This window comes from Topomyia yanbarensis, chromosome 3, assembly GCF_030247195.1.
Source record: "Topomyia yanbarensis strain Yona2022 chromosome 3, ASM3024719v1, whole genome shotgun sequence".
Classification (NCBI taxonomy): Eukaryota; Metazoa; Arthropoda; class Insecta; order Diptera; family Culicidae; genus Topomyia; species Topomyia yanbarensis.
In genome coordinates this window covers 113,285,419-113,312,298 of record NC_080672.1, presented here as the reverse complement: position 1 = coordinate 113,312,298, position 26,880 = coordinate 113,285,419, and the positions used below count along the sequence as shown (strand labels likewise).

Below are 26,880 nucleotides of genomic sequence, written 5' to 3'. Positions count from 1 at the left end.
CTGCGGGAATATGTGTCTATAGGCGCATGTATGTGGAATTACGAGGGTTTTACGCTGATTGTGGCACTCTCTCATTTCGTTCGTACCGTAAACCTCGCAGGATTTTTAACCGAGTTGGAGTTATTCATTATTGTGAGCCGTGTTCGGAGGTGACCGATAGAGAAGATTACACGACCCATACGTTAAAACATATATACTTTATTAAAATATAACGCGGACAAAACAGAGTGATAAAAACGCGTGTTACTGCTACTGAACTCTATTATATTCTGATTAGCTAACCGGATGTTGTTCGGTGCGTCAACTGAGTGACAGGCGTTCTACCACCAGTGAGCCCAGCAATTCCTATTGAGTTGTAGGGATGTCCACGTCTCCAACATTCATCCACATCCATCGGTTCATTAGTATTGCTAACTTGCTGATCGTAGGTACGATCTGAATCGATCATGACCAACCAGGAATTGTACCTTGTTTGCTCCGCGGACCCCTTCGAAATCACCTTGGGTTATCGCGGACCCCTTCGAAATTATCCTGGGCGGTCGCGGACCCCTTCAAAATTACCCTGGGCGGTTGCGGATCCCCACGGCTTAACATCGATTTATATGCTGTATATATTATTTTCAGTCTGATACGATAAAAAACTTGAAGTTTCAATATTCGTCCGGAAAAGATCTCTTCGCTGACCCCCAGCAACGACTTGACGGCCCCCTAGGGGTCCGTGGACCCCAGGTTGAGAATCGCTGAGTTAGAAGGTTACTTATATCCAATTCATATTCAGCCAGATCGGGATAACCGGTATGAGTCTGTGTGTTCATCAACAATCATCCGCCAAATCCCCTTCTTGTTTACACTTGGTCATCGAGTTAGATATCAGTGTTTTCCGTAGTTTCCTTCTATATATAACACTCGCTATCCTCCACTAGAATGATGCAGATAGTGATTATTCCGGCGACGACACAGACTGCATCCGATGAAATAGTTATGTACACGATCGTGATTCGCATGGTTTTGAGCCTAAATGTACTGCTTGGTTTCATTCGATTACGCTGTGTCCCCAGCACCGTGACCCTGACAGAAATTCCATACATCAGAATAGACGATGATACACTAGTCGGAAGGCGCCTCTTGCTACTGTTTGCTTCATCGCTGTTCGGCATATTTCTGTTTAATGCGTTCATAGCTTTGACCGCCTTCTCACAGATATAATCGACATAGGATGTTGAAATTCAGTCGGTCGTCGATCGTCACTTCCTGTTGTTTCAGCGCTTGCTTCGAGATTACGGAATGCTCCCCGATCGTGACTTCTGTGTTGTTTCTACAACAACCTATAATCGCTCTCCATAATTGGTGTCAGCCTGTTCAGGATGTGCCTTTCCAAGAGTTTTCTGAAAGTACCCAGTAAGCGATTCTCAGGCGGCTTACCCGCTTTGACAATAACACTAGCTTCGGCATCGATCAGAGAAGGGCCCCTCATTTAGTAATTTTCTTATTACTAGTTTAAACATGTTCGGAAATGCCGGGACTACCACTATCAGTGCGACGTTAGGGATTCTATCCGCTCCAGGCACCTTTTTCACCACATTAGCCACTCCTTGTTGAATACTTGTATCACTTCTGTGTTTTCCTGCTCTAGGTATTTGAAGCCTATGAATCTCTTTATTTATTTTATTATTCAATTCGTTTATTTGATAAGGCACGTTTGCCTTTTCTTTGGACAAAGCTGGGGGTAGATATCGGGCATCGGGAATCAACGGTAAGGATTACATATTCGGACGAATGCATCATGTAGGGGAACTGGGGGTAAGACGGACATATTAAGGATATACTTAAATATAACATGGTAAGAGCATGTTTTTGTCACCATGTAATACTCTATGTTCTAGCTCCTTATGTTGGCTTTCGAGTGCCCAGGGGGATTATTTTACAAAAATCATTTTGTATCAGTTTTTAAAGAACTGGAAAACGAAGAAATATCTGCACTTTTTCCATACTGCGGGTGAAACGGACATATAGTAGGGGTAAGACGGACATGTGGCAGAAAGGATCACAATGCAAAATATTGAGCGGATGTTTTGAATAGATTGTGGTTCTTCTTAATATATATGTTCAATTCGAGGTGAAAAACAACGTTTTGGGGTTCGATTTAGAGTTGAAGCAAATGATGTATTTTCTAATATCGTTTTTGCGGTTGTCATAAAGAGAGCAACACAATCAGTTCCAACATTGGATCATTTGATAAGTCACAATCAATTATACAAAACTGGAAGGTTATATATTAAATGCGTAATTGGTAACATCAGTTCCTCGATCACACAGCTAGAGTATGAGACTTCTAGGAATCCCGTATTGAACCTCGGTCACATTAACGTACATCCTGCAGCCTACTGCATGTGAGACTTCAGCTAACTGGATGGTTCTCCACGTTTGACTTCTAGTATTTCGTTTCTACGGGCGAGACATTCATATAAGGATGAATCAATAGAATTAATCAAGACTCCGTCTTGCCCCACCAGTATACATATTTTTTAAACGTTTGAACCTATTCACGCATAAATAAACTTACCTGTTATTTTCCACGAAGATGTCACTTAAAAGTTACTTTATCGAAACAAAGGAAAAACTCCGCGAAAGAATTGATTTTTTCATCGATAAACCTTAAAATCGGAAACTTTTAAATTACATCCGCACAAAACAGCACTACCGATTATCAATATTTGCTTAAATTGTATTCGTTTAGCAGTATTCAAGGCCTACTAAGTGTTTCATAATTCAAGGTTACCCATAATGATAGAGTACACATACAATACAATTGAAGTTTTAATGTTATATCCCTAAAATAACCATGTGTCCGTCCTACCCCACCTGTCCGTCTTACCCACAGTTCCCATATGGGGACGCCGGGCGGTCTTCCTCGAGCCGGTAGGGGTTTCTCCAGACGATTTCGTAGTACGGCTCAGATGCAGATCGGCAACACAGCGCATTGCGCGTGTGATGTTGTGCTGTAGGTCTCGTGTTTGTTGGGTCATTCGACAGAGATATTTTGTGTTGTCTTGGAGTCCCATCAAACCATCGTTGCAGTACGGTAGGCGGAAGAGGGCACTTCTTAGAATGATCTGAAAAATAATAGGGGCAAATAAATTTGAATATTGATGGTTTTTAGGAAGATATATACGAGGGACATATAGAGCAGATCGCGGCTTGCCAGTATATCTCGAACCGGGATATTGAGTGATCTTCCTCGAGCCCAAAGGGGATCCAATAGTTGAGATCTGGCAGAACAGTACTCGGCGCATGCCCAGACAATATGTTCGATATCGTGATAACCGTTACCACAGGCGCAGATACCGCTTTTTGCGAGCCCAGTGTAGTGATTGGACATGAGCCGAGATATCACATGAATGAAATCCCGACCCACATCCATGGTTTCTTCGATACCTTAGGGATTATCGAATATAGCCACCTTCTAAGTTCTCCATTACTCCATGAAGATTGCCAACTTTCGAGGGTTCTCTGATGAGTAATACTGAAAAATTCGCTGAAGCTGATTGGTCTTTCATATATATATATCACCTTCTAAAGCGTCGCCTTAGCTAAAGATTTCGCTTCTTCATTACATGGAATGGGGCAATGCGAGGGAACCCAAACTAAGGCAAGCTTGTACGATCTTACAGACAAAGCATGCAGGCGCTCCCAGATTTTCTTCAGAAAATATGGAATGTGCTTTCTAGGTTTCATTGAACGGAGACCCTCGATTGAGCTGAGGCTATCCGACACAATAAAGTAATGATCGGTGGGCAAAGTATCAATGATCCCAAGAGTATACTGAATAGCAGCAAGTTCGGCGACGAAAACTGAAGCAGGATCGTTGAGTTTGAATGAGGCTGTGAGGTTTTGATTGAATATACCGAAGCCAGTGGAGCCGTCGAGGCTTGACCCGTCGGTGTGAAACATCTAGTTGCAGTCGACTTCTCGAAATTTACTATAAAAGATACATGAGATCACTTGCGGACGTATGTGATTCAGGATTTGTCGAATCTCGCACTTTATGGATGTGTCGAAGAATACGCTTGAATCAGAAGCATGGGGGAGATTGACACGATTGGGATAATATGAAGAACGATTGGTATTTTGTGCCATGTAATCGAAGTACAAGGATATAAATCGGGTTTGAGAATTGAGTATGACAAGCCTCTCGGAATTTGCAATTACTAACGGGTTCAAGATATCGCATCGGATGAGCAATCGATATGAGAGGTCCCAAAATCCATTTTCAGCGCAAGGACACCTGCTAGCATTTTTAGACTCATCTTATGAGTCGAGTGCATGTAACCCAAAATAGTACGCAAACAACAATATTGGATTCGCTCTAGTTTGATGAAATGTATGTTCGTAGCGAAGCGGAAACAGTAAATCCCGTACTCCATCACCGACAATATCGTTGTTTAGTACAGCCTGATCAGGTCTCTTAGGTGGGCACCCCAGCATGTTCCGGTTATTGTATGGAGAAAGTCGATCCTTTGTTGGCACTTCTGTTTCAGATACCTAATGTGACATCCCCAGGTACCTTTAGAGTCCAACCAGACCCCGAGATATTTGTAAGTTGAAACCTGAGCAATAGTTTGATCCATTAATTGAAGCTGTAGTTGCGCTGGTTCATGCTTCCTTGAAAATACGACTAGCTCAGTTTTCTCCGTGGAGAACTCGATACCCAGCTGGAGGGCCCAAGCAGACAAATGTAACAAAGACCACACCGTTATCTGCAAGCTGACTTAGCGTGCAGGAATTGACAAGACATTCTTCAATGTCATTCACGTAAAAGTTGTAGTGAAGGGGGCTTAGACATGAGCCCTGGGGAAGATTCATGTAGCTAATTCGTAATTTCGACAAATCACCATGCGAAAAATGCATGTGTTTTTCAGACAGCAAGTTTAGCAAAAATTTGTTTAGAGTCCGTGAAAGACCATGCTGGTGCAGAAAGGAATTTGGATAGAAACTGAAATTTGTATTTCTCTTGAGAGCAAGTCAAGATAGTCGTTCGGGCCTTTGTCTTTGGGGAAACCAAATTGTGTATCTGACAGAAAGCCATTTGCTTCAACCCAATTGCCGAGGCGAAACAAGATCATCATCAGAAACAGGTCAGTTTTGCAAAAGGTCGATACAAGTTGTGGTCGGAGGCTGGTTTTCCTGGTTTTTGGATGGTGATGACCTTCACTTGCCTCCAGTCATGAGGGACAATATTACCCTCAAGAAAATTATTAAATAAATTCAACAAGCGTCCCTTGACAGAATCTGGCAGATTCTTTAACAAGTTAAATTTGAATCTATCTGGCCCTGGGGCTTTATTGTTACATGACAAGAGAGCAAGTACTGTTTGGGTTTCGTAAGCGCTGGGCCATGCCCCAAAGAGTGCTCATCGACATTTATCTCGTTAACCCGTCGACGAACCGGCACCAATAGCTACGTTTTTTGGCTTTCATCAAATTCTTCATGTGCGTTTCTGCCATCGCGTACTCTCGGCAGCTGGCTGGTAGCCCGTCGGCCATCTCCGTGTACATGTCTGAGCGCTCACAAGCATCTAGCAATTTTGTCACACCTTCATCAACATTCATTTTGCATCTTGCACTGTATCAGATAAACTCGAGAATGTTTATTTCGAGCTTAGCAGGACATAATTCTAATTTTTGTGACTGCAATCATTGTAAATGATGAACTGTACTTTGCTTATGTAACTCAAATCAATCTGCAATTTTACTATTACTCCCCCTCTTATATATCAAACTGAATCCCTTGTTTTAAATTTTTTCATAAAAAAATCTTTTGGCCCTCTCTTGTATATTGAATCTTATTTCTAGTCTTAAGATAGCTGTAAACTTTCTTTTCCTTTTGTAAAAAAAAATATTTCAACATTGTAACCTCCTAGTTTTAAGATATCCAAAATGTAGAAACAAAAGAATTTGGCACCGCCAAGCTAACGCATTTGTGCCTATCAAATAAACGAAATGAATAAAAAAAAATCTGCAATTTTACCCATCCTGTTAAGTATCAGAGATCTATCGAGCGACATTGTATTTCTAATCAAAGCTTTTATTGTAGTCGAATGATATAGTTCAAATTTTTTTAATAAGATCATGTATAGAAGAAATCGAGAAACTTATCTGGCCGAGTAACTATATCCTTGATTAAAATAAAACCTTAGTTCATCCTTCTGTTTCACAATTCCGTTAGAACTAGCAATTTCCAGGAATAACGTCGAGCTGAAATGCACTATTATTCATCAAAACGAAATCGTATCACCAAAAAGTTAAAAAGAACGTAAACAATTTAAGAAAAAGTACTTGCACAATGAAAAATGGAATTTTATTACAAAATATCTAACTATGTTACATATTACGAAAGCTCAACCATGCATGTGGTTTTCGTCATTTACTTCCAACACTCATTTGGTAACCTCCATTATAGATAAAGAATAAAAGAACCTTCCAGTATCTGAAACGAAACAAATCGATGTTTGGCCGTTGATTTGTTTCTGATCTACACTATGAGTCTGTTGTTTTTGTTCTTTGCTAATCTTTAAACTAGCAATCGCGAAAAGTAGTAGCAATTCGTATATAAAATTCTATTGTCAATTCTGATGATACAGGAATTATGATACTGTTCCCCCAATCTGAGTGTTCGAATCCTAACGAAGAACGATTGAGTTCTTATTAGATTATGAATTCTTCCTCGGTGGCTCATTTGCGTATTTCAAAAGCTTCGTATTCTGAGGTTTTATATTTTTATGGTTCCGTCGAAAGATATCGTCGAATTAGGGTTGGACTGTATTCGCATTTTCAGACAAGAGGAAAATGTGGGGAATAGCCGGCTTAGTCATAATACCATGAATACCCGCTTTCTATAACTAGTAGTAATTGGGACAGTATTGAGTAGCTTAAATCAAACTAAGAGTTAGTATTTATTGTGCATAATATAAATGTGCAAACAAATGTTCGATGTTAGCAAACTAACCAAATTTTGTTTACAAGTGAAATTATCCGTCAAACTATATAAGCGCAATTTTGCACATTCTAGTGATTTGTTTGTCGAAATGTAGACAAATATGCGGATGCGTAGCACAATAGATGCTTTGAATATCATCATAAGGTAAACATGATATGAATTACTATGAAAACTACCAATAATTATATTACTTAGGGTTTTGTCGTCAAGTAACTCAGACAAAATCGAAGAATCGAAGACCACTTGAGCAAGATGCCACAACAGGTACTTGTGATAAAATGTGAGAAAATCGACTTTTCTAAAACTGTGTTCCGAATTTCGTTCAACTGAAAAGATATTTTCGAACCACGCTCCTGTGATTGTTAGATGTTTAAAAAAATCGTCTCATTCAATGTACTAATTGAATTGCAGCTATCTGCGTTATACCAGACAGTCAGTCGATATTCCATTGAATATTTTGGAATGAGCAAATTTTCAATCACTTCCTCTGAGAAATCGAAGCCGGCAGCAGTGACCTTGTAGTAAATAAAACTATTTTTAATCTACAATGTTCTAGACCACCAAATCAAAGTAATTTATATCCATTCAAATAGGTTATGCAATTTATACTTATTCCTCATCCCATAATTATATTCAAAAATGCTTACTCAAACACACATGCCATATCTCGTCGAACTGAGTCGAATGGTACATCGTACTGAGTAATCCAAACTTCGGATAGATGGTCAAAATGGTAGCCGGGTTGAATTGGTTTTATTGAACGTAAAATTGTTCTCAATTTTTAAAAAAAAAACGTATTGTCATGAATTCGCATGCTTAACCCATAATTATTTTTTTCTCAAAGTGCAATTGCGCAAAGTGTCGGGAAAGAATATCTTTACACTCCGTAAACTGGAACATATTAGAATACGCACAAGAAAATTGAATTTAGAGTCAATCTCAGGATTTCCTGAGTTGTTCAATAAACATCACCGCTTCCATTTTCGATCAATTCGAATACTTTTTATATTTCAGATTAGAAAACATTTTCGCTATAGTCGCAGGATCACGAATTAGTTGTGCGCCTGTTTTCAACATGTCAGCTAAGATATTAGTTTACAGTACTAAACATATTCCGAGAAAAGCTCATTCGAATATGTCCTATTACTATGTACATTTGAGTTTCCGAAAATTTTCGCAGACAATGGCCTCCGGAAAATACAGATACAGAAAAAATTACAATGATGTCCTCTTTTAGCCTTTATATAGACGACAAATAACTTCCTAATACAGAACCTGTGCCTCAATATCTCAGGCGCAAATTGATATGTTGCGATAGTATGGAAAACCTGAACCTTCGAAACTTTTTGGAACTAGTTTGAGAGATTATTTTGGTAATTAGAAATAACAGTTGTCCATTTCACTCATTACTCCGATCATCCACGTGCTGCTATAGCTATAGATGTATCCACGTGCTATAGGTAGCAGCAAGGAAGCCGAGGTTTTCACATACACATGCACGTTGACCCAGGCGCGCTAACAGTGGTGTAACTGCGTAGTAGCGTGCGCTTCCGCAAATAAAGAAATTCTCGATCAATAGATGTATTTGCAAGCGTTGAATGTATTTTATTCAACGCATAACAATGCAAAAATCGCATTCTGCATCTTTTGGTAATCCACATGATTACAAACAGTTATAATCCATAAATGAACTTGTAATATACTACGAAGGAATAGGACGGAATCCTTGTTGATACAACACTGGTTTTGGTGGGGTGGAAACCAGAGAATGCAGAGAAATGGGAGAGGCAATTTTGTTTTCGGGAGCAGAATCATAAAGGATTCGAAATTTTCGCGATTTTCTCTACTAAAACTTAAACTAAACATTATTCGCGATCTATCTTGTGTGCTTGGAAATATCTAGAAGATATCCATAATCATTTTCACTTTCATAAAATTCTACATATGATCTTGAAAATTTTGAGTGAACTATTCCAAAATATTTATGATGAAATACAATATGGTCTGTGTCTGGTAGTGACCAGCCATATATACGAGCAGTGAATGTAAGAAATCTATTAGGACTTCGAACATCGTTATTCCCGTGATAATGTTTAATGTGGTGTCCGAGCAGAAAATGAAAACTGAGTTGATCGGTCAAAATAAACTATTGAGTTACAAATCGTGTTAGCAGCACATTTCCCAAAACATGTTACCGCGAATTGGTTAAACTTGGTCCAGTTCATATTGTTATGTTTCTCCCAGTTAAACATCCAATAGGAATCCACAAATAACCTACCACAATAAAGCGAAGAAGAGTTATGAATATCGTTATAATACTGCTGATATCATGAACATAAGTCACAAGAATAAAATATCCCGTCGGTTTTCACAGTAAAGAGGGACAAGTTTATCTTTACCAGGAGACATTTTGTTCGTAGTTATGCTGGATATTTTCTCGTGAACTATTTCACGAATCTCGGAATTTTATTCATGAATCCATTCAATCCTGGAGAGCTAATTCATGATTCCTAATATATTAGTTACGATCAAATATCAGTGCTCCTGAAATAGTTCGCAAAATCATGAAATATTATTCATGTATTCGTGAACTGGTTCATAATTTCTAGTGAAATAGTCACGGCTGACCGTGTGTGCCCGTGAAATAATTCACAAAATTATAAAATATTCATGTATTCGTGCACTGGTTCATGATTCCTAATACAATAATCATGACTGACCATTCCTGCTCGTGAACTAGTTGACAAAATTATGAAACATTGTTGATGTATTCGTGACCTGATTCATGCATCCTAGTATAATAGTTACGATCTAAAATCCGTTCTCGTGAAATAGTTCACAAAATCATGAAATATTATTTTTTCTCGTGGGCTGGTTCATGTTCATCATTAGTGTAACAACCACGACATACCATTCATTCCTGTGAAATAGTTCACGAAATCCTAAAATAGTATTCATGTATTCGTGAACTGGTTCTTGATTCCTAGAACAATAGTCACGTCGGATTATAAAATAGCTCACATATTCATGAAATATTATTCATGATCCGTGATTCCTTAAACATGACTTACATTTGATTTTGCGTGCTTGTGATATTTAGAAGATATCCCTAATTATTGTCAATTTCATGCAACTTGATAATGAAATTTTCACGTGAACTATTTTAAAAAAATTGGAGTATTGTTCGTGGAATTATTCTTGATCAATGCACTTTTTCATGAAATGTCCAGCTGCTACCGAGCAGTAATAGGTACAAACAGTAGATATGAGAAAACTGTTAAGACCTCTACCATCGTTATTCATTTGATAAAGTTCAGTGTGATGCCTGGATAGAAAACGCGCTGAGCACATCAAATCATATTCGTGATATAGTTCACAGAACAAGATACCGCGAATCTGTCGAACTTTTATGACAGTTAATATTGTGACGCTACTCCGCGTAAAAAAACCGATGATAACCAAAAAAACATTAGATCGCGATAAGACAGAAAAATTGCCAATACCATGATAAAACTGCTGATATCATAAATATACGTCACATCACTCTACGTGTCAAATTCGAAAGTAAGCTCTGGAAGAAATTACGCAAATAGTGATTAAGATCCTCAAATCATGAACATAAATCACACTCGTGACAAAAATATCATGACTAGAATACTGAAATCATGAATATTAATAAACATAAATTTCTACTCGTGACAATAATATCACGACAACGTGAATTCAAACTATGGAAATAATGGAAAAGTTCCTGAAATATTGAACATAAATCACAATACTCATGACTAAAATATTAAAAAATAGTGACTAAAATCCTGAAATCATGAAAGGGAATCACTCTACTCATATTTAAAATATCACGATAATCATATTTAAAATATCACGAAATCATGAATATCGTTCGACTGTACAAATAGTTTTGTCAATACAAGGCGAAAATAAATATAATACATAGAATAAAAAGAGTGCATAAAATAATTTAAATTAATGATATGAATAAACTCATGAAGTTAATAAACTGATCAGAATGAATCCAAAGTAGGAATCGAATTAATAGATAAAATGAACCAAAATGATCAAAATGAACAAAAGGAATGCTAAATCACATAAATGATTGAAATGAAATGATCATATATTTAAAATTAGTCAAGTATTCAAAATAAATAAAATAAACAAAACAAATAAAATCCATGAAATGAATAAATTATTGAATTTAAAAAAATGATTTATTCATGTATTCGTGAACTGGTTCATATTTCCTGAATAAATCATTTTTTAAAATTCAATCATAATAAAATGAATAAGTAAAACGAATTGTACGAGTTTGAGAAACATTGCTTCGGAAAGTTCTAAAATATTTAAAAAAAATCCATTATTTGAAAATGACAATTAATATACAACGCACTTTCTAGTGTTTCCATCCTTTTTTATTTTGACCTTATCGTTCTTCTTTCCTTGGCGGCGTCATTTAAGATTATCTGATGTTTTTGCTTAATTGATGGACCTCAATTAGTTATTTGAAAACCGGAAAAAAATTTTTCGCGCAGAATAGAATTTTCAGGTCCATTATTTTAACGTACAATTGAAAAATAGAGAGATACGGTCACATGAACTTTCAAACCCATCAAACACAGTGCGTCAGAGAGAGAATGCAATTCGTGAATGAGACAGGTAAGTATATATTTAATAGTATTAATTTGCATAGAGAAGTGTGTAAAGTCTAGGTTATGTTGGCGATATATCGTTCCAGTCATTTGCAAATAAATGAATTTTTGGTCCCGTTAACCATAAAAACGGTACCTTGTAAATTAGTGGGGTTTGTTGCTATACAGTATGTGAATGGCATTAATGTAGTCAGATCATCTATCTGTCCAATGCATAAGCTCTCATTGTAACCCCAGCCTTTCCGCATTGTAATCTCTAGCTCTACTTCCAAGGCTACTTCTCTGTGTGTATCTGCGGGAATATGTGTCTATAGGCGCATGTATGTGGAATTACGAGGGTTTTACGCTGATTGTGGCACTCTCTCATTTCGTTCGTACCGTAAACCTCGCAGGATTTTTAACCGAGTTGGAGTTATTCATTATTGTGAGCCGTGTTCGGAGGTGACCGATAGAGAAGATTACACGACCCATACGTTAAAACATATATACTTTATTAAAATATAACGCGGACAAAACAGAGTGATAAAAACGCGTGTTACTGCTACTGAACTCTATTATATTCTGATTAGCTAACCGGATGTTGTTCGGTGCGTCAACTGAGTGACAGGCGTTCTACCACCAGTGAGCCCAGCAATTCCTATTGAGTTGTAGGGATGTCCACGTCTCCAACATTCATCCACATCCATCGGTTCATTAGTATTGCTAACTTGCTGATCGTAGGTACGATCTGAATCGATCATGACCAACCAGGAATTGTACCTTGTTTGCTCCGCGGACCCCTTCGAAATCACCTTGGGTTATCGCGGACCCCTTCGAAATTATCCTGGGCGGTCGCGGACCCCTTCAAAATTACCCTGGGCGGTTGCGGATCCCCACGGCTTAACATCGATTTATATGCTGTATATATTATTTTCAGTCTGATACGATAAAAAACTTGAAGTTTCAATATTCGTCCGGAAAAGATCTCTTCGCTGACCCCCAGCAACGACTTGACGGCCCCCTAGGGGTCCGTGGACCCCAGGTTGAGAATCGCTGAGTTAGAAGGTTACTTATATCCAATTCATATTCAGCCAGATCGGGATAACCGGTATGAGTCTGTGTGTTCATCAACAATCATCCGCCAAATCCCCTTCTTGTTTACACTTGGTCATCGAGTTAGATATCAGTGTTTTCCGTAGTTTCCTTCTATATATAACACTCGCTATCCTCCACTAGAATGATGCAGATAGTGATTATTCCGGCGACGACACAGACTGCATCCGATGAAATAGTTATGTACACGATCGTGATTCGCATGGTTTTGAGCCTAAATGTACTGCTTGGTTTCATTCGATTACGCTGTGTCCCCAGCACCGTGACCCTGACAGAAATTCCATACATCAGAATAGACGATGATACACTAGTCGGAAGGCGCCTCTTGCTACTGTTTGCTTCATCGCTGTTCGGCATATTTCTGTTTAATGCGTTCATAGCTTTGACCGCCTTCTCACAGATATAATCGACATAGGATGTTGAAATTCAGTCGGTCGTCGATCGTCACTTCCTGTTGTTTCAGCGCTTGCTTCGAGATTACGGAATGCTCCCCGATCGTGACTTCTGTGTTGTTTCTACAACAACCTATAATCGCTCTCCATAATTGGTGTCAGCCTGTTCAGGATGTGCCTTTCCAAGAGTTTTCTGAAAGTACCCAGTAAGCGATTCTCAGGCGGCTTACCCGCTTTGACAATAACACTAGCTTCGGCATCGATCAGAGAAGGGCCCCTCATTTAGTAATTTTCTTATTACTAGTTTAAACATGTTCGGAAATGCCGGGACTACCACTATCAGTGCGACGTTAGGGATTCTATCCGCTCCAGGCACCTTTTTCACCACATTAGCCACTCCTTGTTGAATACTTGTATCACTTCTGTGTTTTCCTGCTCTAGGTATTTGAAGCCTATGAATCTCTTTATTTATTTTATTATTCAATTCGTTTATTTGATAAGGCACGTTTGCCTTTTCTTTGGACAAAGCTGGGGGTAGATATCGGGCATCGGGAATCAACGGTAAGGATTACATATTCGGACGAATGCATCATGTAGGGGAACTGGGGGTAAGACGGACATATTAAGGATATACTTAAATATAACATGGTAAGAGCATGTTTTTGTCACCATGTAATACTCTATGTTCTAGCTCCTTATGTTGGCTTTCGAGTGCCCAGGGGGATTATTTTACAAAAATCATTTTGTATCAGTTTTTAAAGAACTGGAAAACGAAGAAATATCTGCACTTTTTCCATACTGCGGGTGAAACGGACATATAGTAGGGGTAAGACGGACATGTGGCAGAAAGGATCACAATGCAAAATATTGAGCGGATGTTTTGAATAGATTGTGGTTCTTCTTAATATATATGTTCAATTCGAGGTGAAAAACAACGTTTTGGGGTTCGATTTAGAGTTGAAGCAAATGATGTATTTTCTAATATCGTTTTTGCGGTTGTCATAAAGAGAGCAACACAATCAGTTCCAACATTGGATCATTTGATAAGTCACAATCAATTATACAAAACTGGAAGGTTATATATTAAATGCGTAATTGGTAACATCAGTTCCTCGATCACACAGCTAGAGTATGAGACTTCTAGGAATCCCGTATTGAACCTCGGTCACATTAACGTACATCCTGCAGCCTACTGCATGTGAGACTTCAGCTAACTGGATGGTTCTCCACGTTTGACTTCTAGTATTTCGTTTCTACGGGCGAGACATTCATATAAGGATGAATCAATAGAATTAATCAAGACTCCGTCTTGCCCCACCAGTATACATATTTTTTAAACGTTTGAACCTATTCACGCATAAATAAACTTACCTGTTATTTTCCACGAAGATGTCACTTAAAAGTTACTTTATCGAAACAAAGGAAAAACTCCGCGAAAGAATTGATTTTTTCATCGATAAACCTTAAAATCGGAAACTTTTAAATTACATCCGCACAAAACAGCACTACCGATTATCAATATTTGCTTAAATTGTATTCGTTTAGCAGTATTCAAGGCCTACTAAGTGTTTCATAATTCAAGGTTACCCATAATGATAGAGTACACATACAATACAATTGAAGTTTTAATGTTATATCCCTAAAATAACCATGTGTCCGTCCTACCCCACCTGTCCGTCTTACCCACAGTTCCCATATGGGGACGCCGGGCGGTCTTCCTCGAGCCGGTAGGGGTTTCTCCAGACGATTTCGTAGTACGGCTCAGATGCAGATCGGCAACACAGCGCATTGCGCGTGTGATGTTGTGCTGTAGGTCTCGTGTTTGTTGGGTCATTCGACAGAGATATTTTGTGTTGTCTTGGAGTCCCATCAAACCATCGTTGCAGTACGGTAGGCGGAAGAGGGCACTTCTTAGAATGATCTGAAAAATAATAGGGGCAAATAAATTTGAATATTGATGGTTTTTAGGAAGATATATACGAGGGACATATAGAGCAGATCGCGGCTTGCCAGTATATCTCGAACCGGGATATTGAGTGATCTTCCTCGAGCCCAAAGGGGATCCAATAGTTGAGATCTGGCAGAACAGTACTCGGCGCATGCCCAGACAATATGTTCGATATCGTGATAACCGTTACCACAGGCGCAGATACCGCTTTTTGCGAGCCCAGTGTAGTGATTGGACATGAGCCGAGATATCACATGAATGAAATCCCGACCCACATCCATGGTTTCTTCGATACCTTAGGGATTATCGAATATAGCCACCTTCTAAGTTCTCCATTACTCCATGAAGATTGCCAACTTTCGAGGGTTCTCTGATGAGTAATACTGAAAAATTCGCTGAAGCTGATTGGTCTTTCATATATATATCACCTTCTAAAGCGTCGCCTTAGCTAAAGATTTCGCTTCTTCATTACATGGAATGGGGCAATGCGAGGGAACCCAAACTAAGGCAAGCTTGTACGATCTTACAGACAAAGCATGCAGGCGCTCCCAGATTTTCTTCAGAAAATATGGAATGTGCTTTCTAGGTTTCATTGAACGGAGACCCTCGATTGAGCTGAGGCTATCCGACACAATAAAGTAATGATCGGTGGGCAAAGTATCAATGATCCCAAGAGTATACTGAATAGCAGCAAGTTCGGCGACGAAAACTGAAGCAGGATCGTTGAGTTTGAATGAGGCTGTGAGGTTTTGATTGAATATACCGAAGCCAGTGGAGCCGTCGAGGCTTGACCCGTCGGTGTGAAACATCTAGTTGCAGTCGACTTCTCGAAATTTACTATAAAAGATACATGAGATCACTTGCGGACGTATGTGATTCAGGATTTGTCGAATCTCGCACTTTATGGATGTGTCGAAGAATACGCTTGAATCAGAAGCATGGGGGAGATTGACACGATTGGGATAATATGAAGAACGATTGGTATTTTGTGCCATGTAATCGAAGTACAAGGATATAAATCGGGTTTGAGAATTGAGTATGACAAGCCTCTCGGAATTTGCAATTACTAACGGGTTCAAGATATCGCATCGGATGAGCAATCGATATGAGAGGTCCCAAAATCCATTTTCAGCGCAAGGACACCTGCTAGCATTTTTAGACTCATCTTATGAGTCGAGTGCATGTAACCCAAAATAGTACGCAAACAACAATATTGGATTCGCTCTAGTTTGATGAAATGTATGTTCGTAGCGAAGCGGAAACAGTAAATCCCGTACTCCATCACCGACAATATCGTTGTTTAGTACAGCCTGATCAGGTCTCTTAGGTGGGCACCCCAGCATGTTCCGGTTATTGTATGGAGAAAGTCGATCCTTTGTTGGCACTTCTGTTTCAGATACCTAATGTGACATCCCCAGGTACCTTTAGAGTCCAACCAGACCCCGAGATATTTGTAAGTTGAAACCTGAGCAATAGTTTGATCCATTAATTGAAGCTGTAGTTGCGCTGGTTCATGCTTCCTTGAAAATACGACTAGCTCAGTTTTCTCCGTGGAGAACTCGATACCCAGCTGGAGGGCCCAAGCAGACAAATGTAACAAAGACCACACCGTTATCTGCAAGCTGACTTAGCGTGCAGGAATTGACAAGACATTCTTCAATGTCATTCACGTAAAAGTTGTAGTGAAGGGGGCTTAGACATGAACCCTGGGGAAGATTCATGTAGCTAATTCGTAATTTCGACAAATCACCATGCGAAAAATGCATGTGTTTTTCAGACAGCAAGTTTAGCAAAAATTTGTTTAGAGTCCGTGAAAGACCATGCTGGTGCAGAAAGGAATTTGGATAGAAACTGAAATTTGTATTTCTCTTGAGAGCAAGTCAAGATAGTCGTTCGGGCCTTTGTCTTTGGGGAAACCAAATTGTGTATCTGACAGAAAGCCATTTGCTTCAACCCAATTGCCGAGGCGAAACAAGATCATCATCAGAAACAGGTCAGTTTTGCAAAAGGTCGATACAAGTTGTGGTCGGAGGCTGGTTTTCCTGGTTTTTGGATGGTGATGACCTTCACTTGCCTCCAGTCATGAGGGACAATATTACCCTCAAGAAAATTATTAAATAAATTCAACAAGCGTCCCTTGACAGAATCTGGCAGATTCTTTAACAAGTTAAATTTGAATCTATCTGGCCCTGGGGCTTTATTGTTACATGACAAGAGAGCAAGTACTGTTTGGGTTTCGTAAGCGCTGGGCCATGCCCCAAAGAGTGCTCATCGACATTTATCTCGTTAACCCGTCGACGAACCGGCACCAATAGCTACGTTTTTTGGCTTTCATCAAATTCTTCATGTGCGTTTCTGCCATCGCGTACTCTCGGCAGCTGGCTGGTAGCCCGTCGGCCATCTCCGTGTACATGTCTGAGCGCTCACAAGCATCTAGCAATTTTGTCACACCTTCATCAACATTCATTTTGCATCTTGCACTGTATCAGATAAACTCGAGAATGTTTATTTCGAGCTTAGCAGGACATAATTCTAATTTTTGTGACTGCAATCATTGTAAATGATGAACTGTACTTTGCTTATGTAACTCAAATCAATCTGCAATTTTACTATTACTCCCCCTCTTATATATCAAACTGAATCCCTTGTTTTAAATTTTTTCATAAAAAAATCTTTTGGCCCTCTCTTGTATATTGAATCTTATTTCTAGTCTTAAGATAGCTGTAAACTTTCTTTTCCTTTTGTAAAAAAAAATATTTCAACATTGTAACCTCCTAGTTTTAAGATATCCAAAATGTAGAAACAAAAGAATTTGGCACCGCCAAGCTAACGCATTTGTGCCTATCAAATAAACGAAATGAATAAAAAAAAATCTGCAATTTTACCCATCCTGTTAAGTATCAGAGATCTATCGAGCGACATTGTATTTCTAATCAAAGCTTTTATTGTAGTCGAATGATATAGTTCAAATTTTTTTAATAAGATCATGTATAGAAGAAATCGAGAAACTTATCTGGCCGAGCAACTATATCCTTGATTAAAATAAAACCTTAGTTCATCCTTCTGTTTCACAATTCCGTTAGAACTAGCAATTTCCAGGAATAACGTCGAGCTGAAATGCACTATTATTCATCAAAACGAAATCGTATCACCAAAAAGTTAAAAAGAACGTAAACAATTTAAGAAAAAGTACTTGCACAATGAAAAATGGAATTTTATTACAAAATATCTAACTATGTTACATATTACGAAAGCTCAACCATGCATGTGGTTTTCGTCATTTACTTCCAACACTCATTTGGTAACCTCCATTATAGATAAAGAATAAAAGAACCTTCCAGTATCTGAAACGAAACAAATCGATGTTTGGCCGTTGATTTGTTTCTGATCTACACTATGAGTCTGTTGTTTTTGTTCTTTGCTAATCTTTAAACTAGCAATCGCGAAAAGTAGTAGCAATTCGTATATAAAATTCTATTGTCAATTCTGATGATACAGGAATTATGATACTGTTCCCCCAATCTGAGTGTTCGAATCCTAACGAAGAACGATTGAGTTCTTATTAGATTATGAATTCTTCCTCGGTGGCTCATTTGTGTATTTCAAAAGCTTCGTATTCTGAGGTTTTATATTTTTATGGTTCCGTCGAAAGATATCGTCGAATTAGGGTTGGACTGTATTCGCATTTTCAGACAAGAGGAAAATGTGGGGAATAGCCGGCTTAGTCATAATACCATGAATACCCGCTTTCTATAACTAGTAGTAATTGGGACAGTATTGAGTAGCTTAAATCAAACTAAGAGTTAGTATTTATTGTGCATAATATAAATGTGCAAACAAATGTTCGATGTTAGCAAACTAACCAAATTTTGTTTACAAGTGAAATTATCCGTCAAACTATATAAGCGCAATTTTGCACATTCTAGTGATTTGTTTGTCGAAATGTAGACAAATATGCGGATGCGTAGCACAATAGATGCTTTGAATATCATCATAAGGTAAACATGATATGAATTACTATGAAAACTACCAATAATTATATTACTTAGGGTTTTGTCGTCAAGTAACTCAGACAAAATCGAAGAATCGAAGACCACTTGAGCAAGATGCCACAACAGGTACTTGTGATAAAATGTGAGAAAATCGACTTTTCTAAAACTGTGTTCCGAATTTCGTTCAATTGAAAAGATATTTTCGAACCACGCTCCTGTGATTGTTAGATGTTTAAAAAAATCGTCTCATTCAATGTACTAATTGAATTGCAGCTATCTGCGTTATACCAGACAGTCAGTCGATATTCCATTGAATATTTTGGAATGAGCAAATTTTCAATCACTTCCTCTGAGAAATCGAAGCCGGCAGCAGTGACCTTGTAGTAAATAAAACTATTTTTAATCTACAATGTTCTAGACCACCAAATCAAAGTAATTTATATCCATTCAAATAGGTTATGCAATTTATACTTATTCCTCATCCCATAATTATATTCAAAAATGCTTACTCAAACACACATGCCATATCTCGTCGAACTGAGTCGAATGGTACATCGTACTGAGTAATCCAAACTTCGGATAGATGGTCAAAATGGTAGCCGGGTTGAATTGGTTTTATTGAACGTAAAATTGTTCTCAATTTTTAAAAAAAAAAACGTATTGTCATGAATTCGCATGCTTAACCCATAATTATTTTTTTCTCAAAGTGCAATTGCGCAAAGTGTCGGGAAAGAATATCTTTACACTCCGTAAACTGGAACATATTAGAATACGCACAAGAAAATTGAATTTAGAGTCAATCTCAGGATTTCCTGAGTTGTTCAATAAACATCACCGCTTCCATTTTCGATCAATTCGAATACTTTTTATATTTCAGATTAGAAAACATTTTCGCTATAGTCGCAGGATCACGAATTAGTTGTGCGCCTGTTTTCAACATGTCAGCTAAGATATTAGTTTACAGTACTAAACATATTCCGAGAAAAGCTCATTCGAATATGTCCTATTACTATGTACATTTGAGTTTCCGAAAATTTTCGCAGACAATGGCCTCCGGAAAATACAGATACAGAAAAAATTACAATGATGTCCTCTTTTAGCCTTTATATAGACGACAAATAACTTCCTAATACAGAACCTGTGCCTCAATATCTCAGGCGCAAATTGATATGTTGCGATAGTATGGAAAACCTGAACCTTCGAAACTTTTTGGAACTAGTTTGAGAGATTATTTTGGTAATTAGAAATAACAGTTGTCCATTTCACTCATAGCTATAGATGTATCCACGTGCTATAGGTAGCAGCAAGGAAGCCGAGGTTTTCACATACACATGCACGTTGACCCAGGCGCGCTAACAGTGGTGTAACTGCGTAGTAGCGTGCGCTTCCGCAAATAAAGAAATTCTCGATCAATAGATGTATTTGCAAGCGTTGAATGTATTTTATTCAACGCATAACAATGCAAAAATCGCATTCTGCATCTTTTGGTAATCCACATGATTACAAACAGTTATAATCCATAAATGAACTTGTAATATACTACGAAGGAATAGGACGGAATCCTTGTTGATACAACACTGGTTTTGGTGGGGTGGAAACCAGAGAATGCAGAGAAATGGGAGAGGCAATTTTGTTTTCGGGAGCAGAATCATAAAGGATTCGAAATTTTCGCGATTTTCTCTACTAAAACTACCGATCACTTTGGAAGTAATTGGAAATTTGAAATAAATTTTTCGCCTATGTCTTCGGTAATTATCCTAGTTTACTAGATACCATTTTTGTTTTTTATTTTTGGTCTATTTCCAAAGATATTGCGAGATTAAGGCAAAAAGGTACCGATTTGCTGCCCTCTTGGCGCGGAAATGCAGACTCGCACCTTAATGAATTCGAGTAGATTTGTACTTGTAGAACGCCCTTTGAAAAAACCATGTTGCACATGGGTAATTCTGTTCTTGATTTGGTGGAATAAATTTTCATTAACAATCGCCTCGAAAATCTTGGGAATGCACGAGATGATAGCTATTCCACGATAGTTACGCACATCGGATTTTTTACCATTTTTAAAAATTGGAACTAGGAAAGAGCTTTTCCATGTTTTAGGAAAACAACCTGATTCTAGAGACATGTTAAAAAGCCAAAATAAAGGAGCGGTTAGTTCTATTGACAAAGTTTTTAAAAACACCGGTGGAACGCCATCAGGTCCAGGGCTTTTAGAGCTATCCAAGTTTTTTAAGGCATCCATGATTGTATGTACTTTTATCTGTTTAATGTTAATATCTCTTGAAAGTTCTGGGAGGAATGAAAAGTATTCACGCTCTCGATCCTTCTCTGAAAATGTAGTGTAAACTTCCTGGAAGAATGTTGCAAAAAGATTGCAGATTTCCTCTGAGTTATCGCCTACCTTTCCACCAAGATGCATTTCTGTTGGGAAATAATCCGATTTTATTTTAGTTTTTACGTAATTAAAGAAGTTTTTTGGGCAAGTTTTTATATTGCGTTCTGTTCTTGCATTGTACTCTTCAAACGCGATATCAATGGCAAGGTTCAATTGATCGCATAGATTTAAATAATTTGTTAAGTTATCTTCGCTGTTGTATTTTTTGTAGATTTTGTGTGCTTTCTGCTTACGATTTTTTAAATTTTTGATTTCTCTATTAAACCAGATGGGATGTTTTAAGTTATAGTGACGCCTTCTTCTTTTCAATGGTATATCTTCGTGAATGACTTCAAATAATATTTTGTAGAAGATGTCTACGGCAGCTTCAACATTTTCTTCATTTCTTAAAATCATTTGCCAGTTTATTGCATTAATTTTTTGCCTCAAGCTTTCATAGTTAGCGGACTCGTAATCAAATACCTCCTCAAATTCACTATCACCAGGTCTGTCGTTAACATGCAAGAATATAGAAAACTCAATGGCTGTATGATAAGCTTCATTCTTCCATAAGGGAGTAAGTGATTCCGTTACACAGAAGTCTTCGTCTATATTCGTCATTAATAAATCTAAATAGCAATGTCGCTGATTTCTTATGTGATTTATTTGATTAAGTCCTAAACTGGCAGATTTATCGCAAATGAACTGCAAAGTTTCATTTTCCCCAACAACAGGAAGTAGGATGCTCTCATTATCAGCATCTGGTATGAAATCAATACCGCGTTGATTGAAATCGCCATATATGTGAACTTTTACGTGCGGGGAAAGACTATTAATAATGCATTCAGCAGCATGATAAAACTTTTCGTAAGTCGTTTTTCGAGCAAAATTTGGAGGAAAATACACCGAAGCGAAAACGTGAGTTTCGTCTTTAACATGTACTTTCACCCACACATGCTCGAATTCTTTTGATTTTATAGTTTTGATAACTTCTGCATTTAGTTTTGCTGAAATCGCAATCAAAGCGCCCCCTCCTGACTTCTTACCAGATACATGACAATCACGGTCATCCCTAAATACATTGTAATTGCTCCCGAAAACTTCTTCACTTCTCACTGTTTCGTCCCAACTAGTCTCAGTTGCTAAAATTACGGAATAATGACAACCTAATATTTTGTTTTGAATCACATTCATCTTAGCTGCACTTTTCATGCGGTTAAAGTTTTGGCAATAGACCAAGATTTCTGTTCTTGACTGAGATTCTCTAGGAGAAGTGTTAGTTGAATGGGAATTAATTAGACCTAGCTCTACCTCTTCTAAATCTTGAATCGCAATATTATTTGTCAATTCATTATTATCTTGCTCTAATGAGCGCGTCGATAGCGGCAAAAACACTGACAGGCGCCAATTCCGGAGGGGTACATAGGTGTGGCAGCAGCTGTTCGATGTGAGGTGCTAGGTTGGTCGGTAGGGCACGGGTTTAAAACATCGCCTCTCTGGAATGCAATGGTAGGTCTGAACGAAGTTGAAGGTGGCCTCGAAAAACGTTTCTTTGCCTCAGCCAGTAGCTCTCTATCCAACGGAAGATTGTCGATGTCACGGCGTTTGTTATCGTGGTACGCAAATCTGCTGTGGTTGTAATTACATCCGTTATTTTTGTCGAAAATTGTGTGGTGCTTGTAACCGTGATTCTTGCGACGCTTAGTATTATTATTACTGTTTCGGGTGGTGTCAAGTGCATTAGCGGGCCTCTGTTTATTCCGTTTCTTCTTTATTCTTGCTTTCTCCTCCGCTTTTTGTTGATTGAGACGACGCAATTTACGTGCGTCGTATTCGGACCAATCAGCCTTCCATACCTTAGAGTTGCCAAGGAAACGCCAGCCTGAGTTACTGGCTGCCTCGACGGACATCTCAGCCTCTAAACTAGGGGAGGAATCTGTTGCGGGTGAAGCAGCAGTCTTTTGTTCCAGTGAGTTTACTGCACTAGAAATTTGCTTTAACTCATCGATAATATCATCCGTGAATATTGGGTTTACATAACTCATATTCTGAGCCGAACAGTTGTTAGCCATGTCAGTTATCACGCTGCTGACCTTTTCAATTTCTGAACAAATTTGTTTCAACTCGCGTGTCATATCGGTGGTCAGTTCATTGACATATGCTGCGATGTTGTTTTTCGTAGCTTTCATCGATATGTCGAATAATGATGTTAAGTGATTTTTTGTGGCAACGACATCAGTTTTGCCAGTTTTGTTGGTAGCAGCCAGCTCATTCCACAACTCCGAGGTTTTGGCTATGTGTGCAACCGCGTTATTATGATTAGCTGCAGTTGTTTTAATTTCGCCTTTCAACTCGTTTAAGAGCATTTCGATACATTCAAATCCATCTCGGACATTGAAGTTGCTAAATGTGGATGTGAGTTTGTGATTCGACTCCATAACTAGCTTGTTGAGGTTGATGGCTTCTTGTTGTTGTCTGTACAGTTTATCGAAATTTAACTCCATCACGAGACGCTTCTGGCACTCGTAGCATATTGGCAGCATGTATGTTAGTATTCTTTGCTCATGATTCCTCTGAGCACCAACGCATGCAGCGTGGAATTTTTTCCCGCATGATCCATGGCAGTACCACACATGTTTGTCGTCACTCACTGTACAATTATTAATCGCGCACGGCATGTTTTACTTACGTAGCAATGATAAATGAAAACAATACAAATTAAAACACGCACGGTTAAACTTTAAACGGCGCAAATGGAAACGCGACCGAACTGTAACGACGACTTGAATGCAATGATAAAAGTACTCTATATTATGAGAACAATTAATGTAATTGATTGACGATATAATGGACAAAACTAAACCATTGAATATGATAATAAAGCAATTGTTCTTCGTGCTGACATGATTGCTGCAAAATGGTAATTGGTTTTGCATTGGTATTGTGGATTGTCAATTCTCAACCCACATACATAATTCAAAAGTCATCATTCACTCAGACAAGACCATGCGTATTCCACACGCGCATTAAATACGAAATGCATTAGTTTCCTAGTTGATCAAATAAACAAATAAATTAGTTTGCTCAGTCTAAAGAAATGTTTTCTCGATTGGCATCAACCGGCGGATATGTGTTCCCTTACAATGCCATCAAATCAAAGAACATTTTAAATTACATACGACATGCAATTCTAGATAAAACAAAATGAATACTGCCTAAATATTTTTATTCCAATAAGATTGGAACAAATAAGTTACATAACTGAGTTGATTCATGTTCAAAGATAGCACTGTTGGTAAATCATTTTATACAAATAAGTAATCAGGGACGCAGAAAATAGTTGATCACCGCTTTGTCGTATATGGCATCAGGCTTAACATACATACTCATATCCAGGCAAAAAATCACATACCGTCATACCTATTCGTGGAAGCTGGGTTTAAACCTTAAAGCCCGATTCCATTTCTTATAAATTTGTTTTTTTTTGCTCTCCGATCTAGTGATGAACAACGTAACCGCAATCAAACTTTAAAGTCGAAAGTCTCCCAACGAACGAACGAAAAATATGTCAAAAGAACGAAAGAACGAAAGAACGAAAGAACGAAAGAACGAAAGAACGAAAGAACGAAAGAACGAAAGAACGAAAGAACGAAAGAACGAAAGAACGAAAGAACGAAAGAACGAAAGAACGAAAGAACGAAAGAACGAAAGAACGAAAGAACGAAAGAACGAAAGAACGAAAGAACGAAAGAACGAAAGAACGAAAGAACGAAAGAACGAAAGAACGAAAGAACGAAAGAACGAAAGAACGAAAGAACGAAAGAACGAAAGAACGAAAGAACGAAAGAACGAAAGAACGAAAGAACGAAAGAACGAAAGAACGAAAGAACGAAAGAACGAAAGAACGAAAGAACGAAAGAACGAAAGAACGAAAGAACGAAAGAACGAAAGAACGAAAGAACGAAAGAACGAAAGAACGAAAGAACGAAAGAACGAAAGAACGAAAGAACGAAAGAACGAAAGAACGAAAGAACGAAACAACCGATGAAAAACAGTGCGATCTAGTTGCAGAAATTAAACCTAGCAACCTCGCGGAACCATGGACAATACGCACTGCGAATTGTGCTATACATAAAGGGTGTTTTTTAACAGATTCATTTGAGAAAAACTACTAAGAAGTAGGAATTCTGAAAGGCTCTAATGACAATTATTAATTTTACCAGCGCTTTTTCCAACACAATTTTCTAATTAATTTTTCCAATCACAAAATACAAAAGTCCCCCTAGCTCCATATAATGCTTAGTCATTTATGGATGGTCCCTTACCCGTCTTCGCACTATAAATATAGCGAATGTTAATTTTAGTTACAGATCCGTCTGGAGACTCGCTGTCTGTCGGCGATCGACGAATAAACTTCGAGAATGGGCCTTCTGGCAAATTGACCTGGTACCTGACGATATATATATATATATATATATATATATATATATATATATATATATATATATATATATATATATATATATATATATATATATATATATATATATATATATATATATATATATATATATATATATATATATATATATATATATATATATATATATATATATATATATATATATATATATATATATATATATATATATATATATATATATATATATATATATATATATATATATATATATATATATATATATATATATATATATATATATATATATATATATATATATATATATATATATATCTATATATAAAAATCAATGTATGTTTGTATGTATGTCCGCTAACTACTTCTAAACTACAAGTCCGATCTTGATGAAATTTGGCATACGTATTCTTTCCCCCAAGAAGATGTTCATGGAATGGTTTTTTTGGGAGGGGGCGGGGTACACTGAGTTGAAGGGGGGGGGGGTGTTTTTTAGGCAAAGAATTATTTATATCTCCAAATTTATTAGTATTTGACATATGTATTTCTCCCACTGAGCCAATGCTTGATAGGAGTGGACCACGAAAGGGAGAGGGGGGGGAGAAGAGAGTTCCGAAGTAAACCTTATCTATTCATTCAATGTGATTATTAGCGATGAATAAAATTTTGACATAAGTATTTCTTCCACTAAGGAGATGGTCATGGGGTGGTTTTTCTGCACGACGGGAGGGTGAGTCGAGGTAAGGGAGAGAGGGGCGGGGGGGGGGGGTGTACTGAAGAACTTTTTTAGCTATACATATATATATATATTATATATGATCTGGCACAAGTATTTCTTCCACCAAGAAGGTGGACATGATTGTTGATTTCGGAATCTGAAGGATAATGGAATGGCAAGAATTTATTTGATATAGATCTGTTACGCGAATGACAATATAATGCTGATGAATAGCATGAATTTGTCGAAAATTGAAAATTAAGATG

General features: G+C 37.8%; 3 protein-coding genes across 3 annotated transcripts in view; all 3 read right to left on the bottom strand.

Annotated features, from left to right (window-relative positions):
• LOC131689725 (protein O-mannosyl-transferase TMTC1-like) overlaps positions 1-26,880 on the bottom strand; it is a 739,528-nt gene that overhangs the window by 185,257 nt on the left and 527,391 nt on the right. The gene's annotated exons all lie outside the window — the stretch shown is intronic.
• Positions 2,544-3,550, bottom strand: LOC131689730 (uncharacterized). The gene is made up of 2 exons (XM_058975020.1): positions 3,173-3,550; positions 2,544-3,113 (listed from the first exon to the last, which is right to left on the bottom strand). The coding sequence occupies exons 1-2, from the start codon at positions 3,419-3,421 to the stop codon at positions 2,832-2,834; spliced, it is 531 nt and encodes a 176-aa protein (XP_058831003.1). The 5' UTR covers positions 3,422-3,550; the 3' UTR covers positions 2,544-2,831.
• Positions 14,496-16,196, bottom strand: LOC131689729 (uncharacterized). The gene is made up of 2 exons (XM_058975018.1): positions 15,125-16,196; positions 14,496-15,065 (listed from the first exon to the last, which is right to left on the bottom strand). The coding sequence occupies exons 1-2, from the start codon at positions 15,371-15,373 to the stop codon at positions 14,784-14,786; spliced, it is 531 nt and encodes a 176-aa protein (XP_058831001.1). The 5' UTR covers positions 15,374-16,196; the 3' UTR covers positions 14,496-14,783.

Excerpts from the sequence above, each read along its gene's own strand:
- LOC131689730 (XM_058975020.1), bottom strand. The coding sequence starts at position 3,421 with ATGGATGTGGGTCGGGATTTCATTCATGTGATATCTCGGCTCATGTCC. Across the intron at positions 3,114-3,172 it reads ATCTGCTCTATATGTCCCTC|ATCATTCTAAGAAGTGCCCT; the intron begins GTATATATCTTC and ends ATTATTTTTCAG.
- LOC131689729 (XM_058975018.1), bottom strand. The coding sequence starts at position 15,373 with ATGGATGTGGGTCGGGATTTCATTCATGTGATATCTCGGCTCATGTCC. Across the intron at positions 15,066-15,124 it reads ATCTGCTCTATATGTCCCTC|ATCATTCTAAGAAGTGCCCT; the intron begins GTATATATCTTC and ends ATTATTTTTCAG.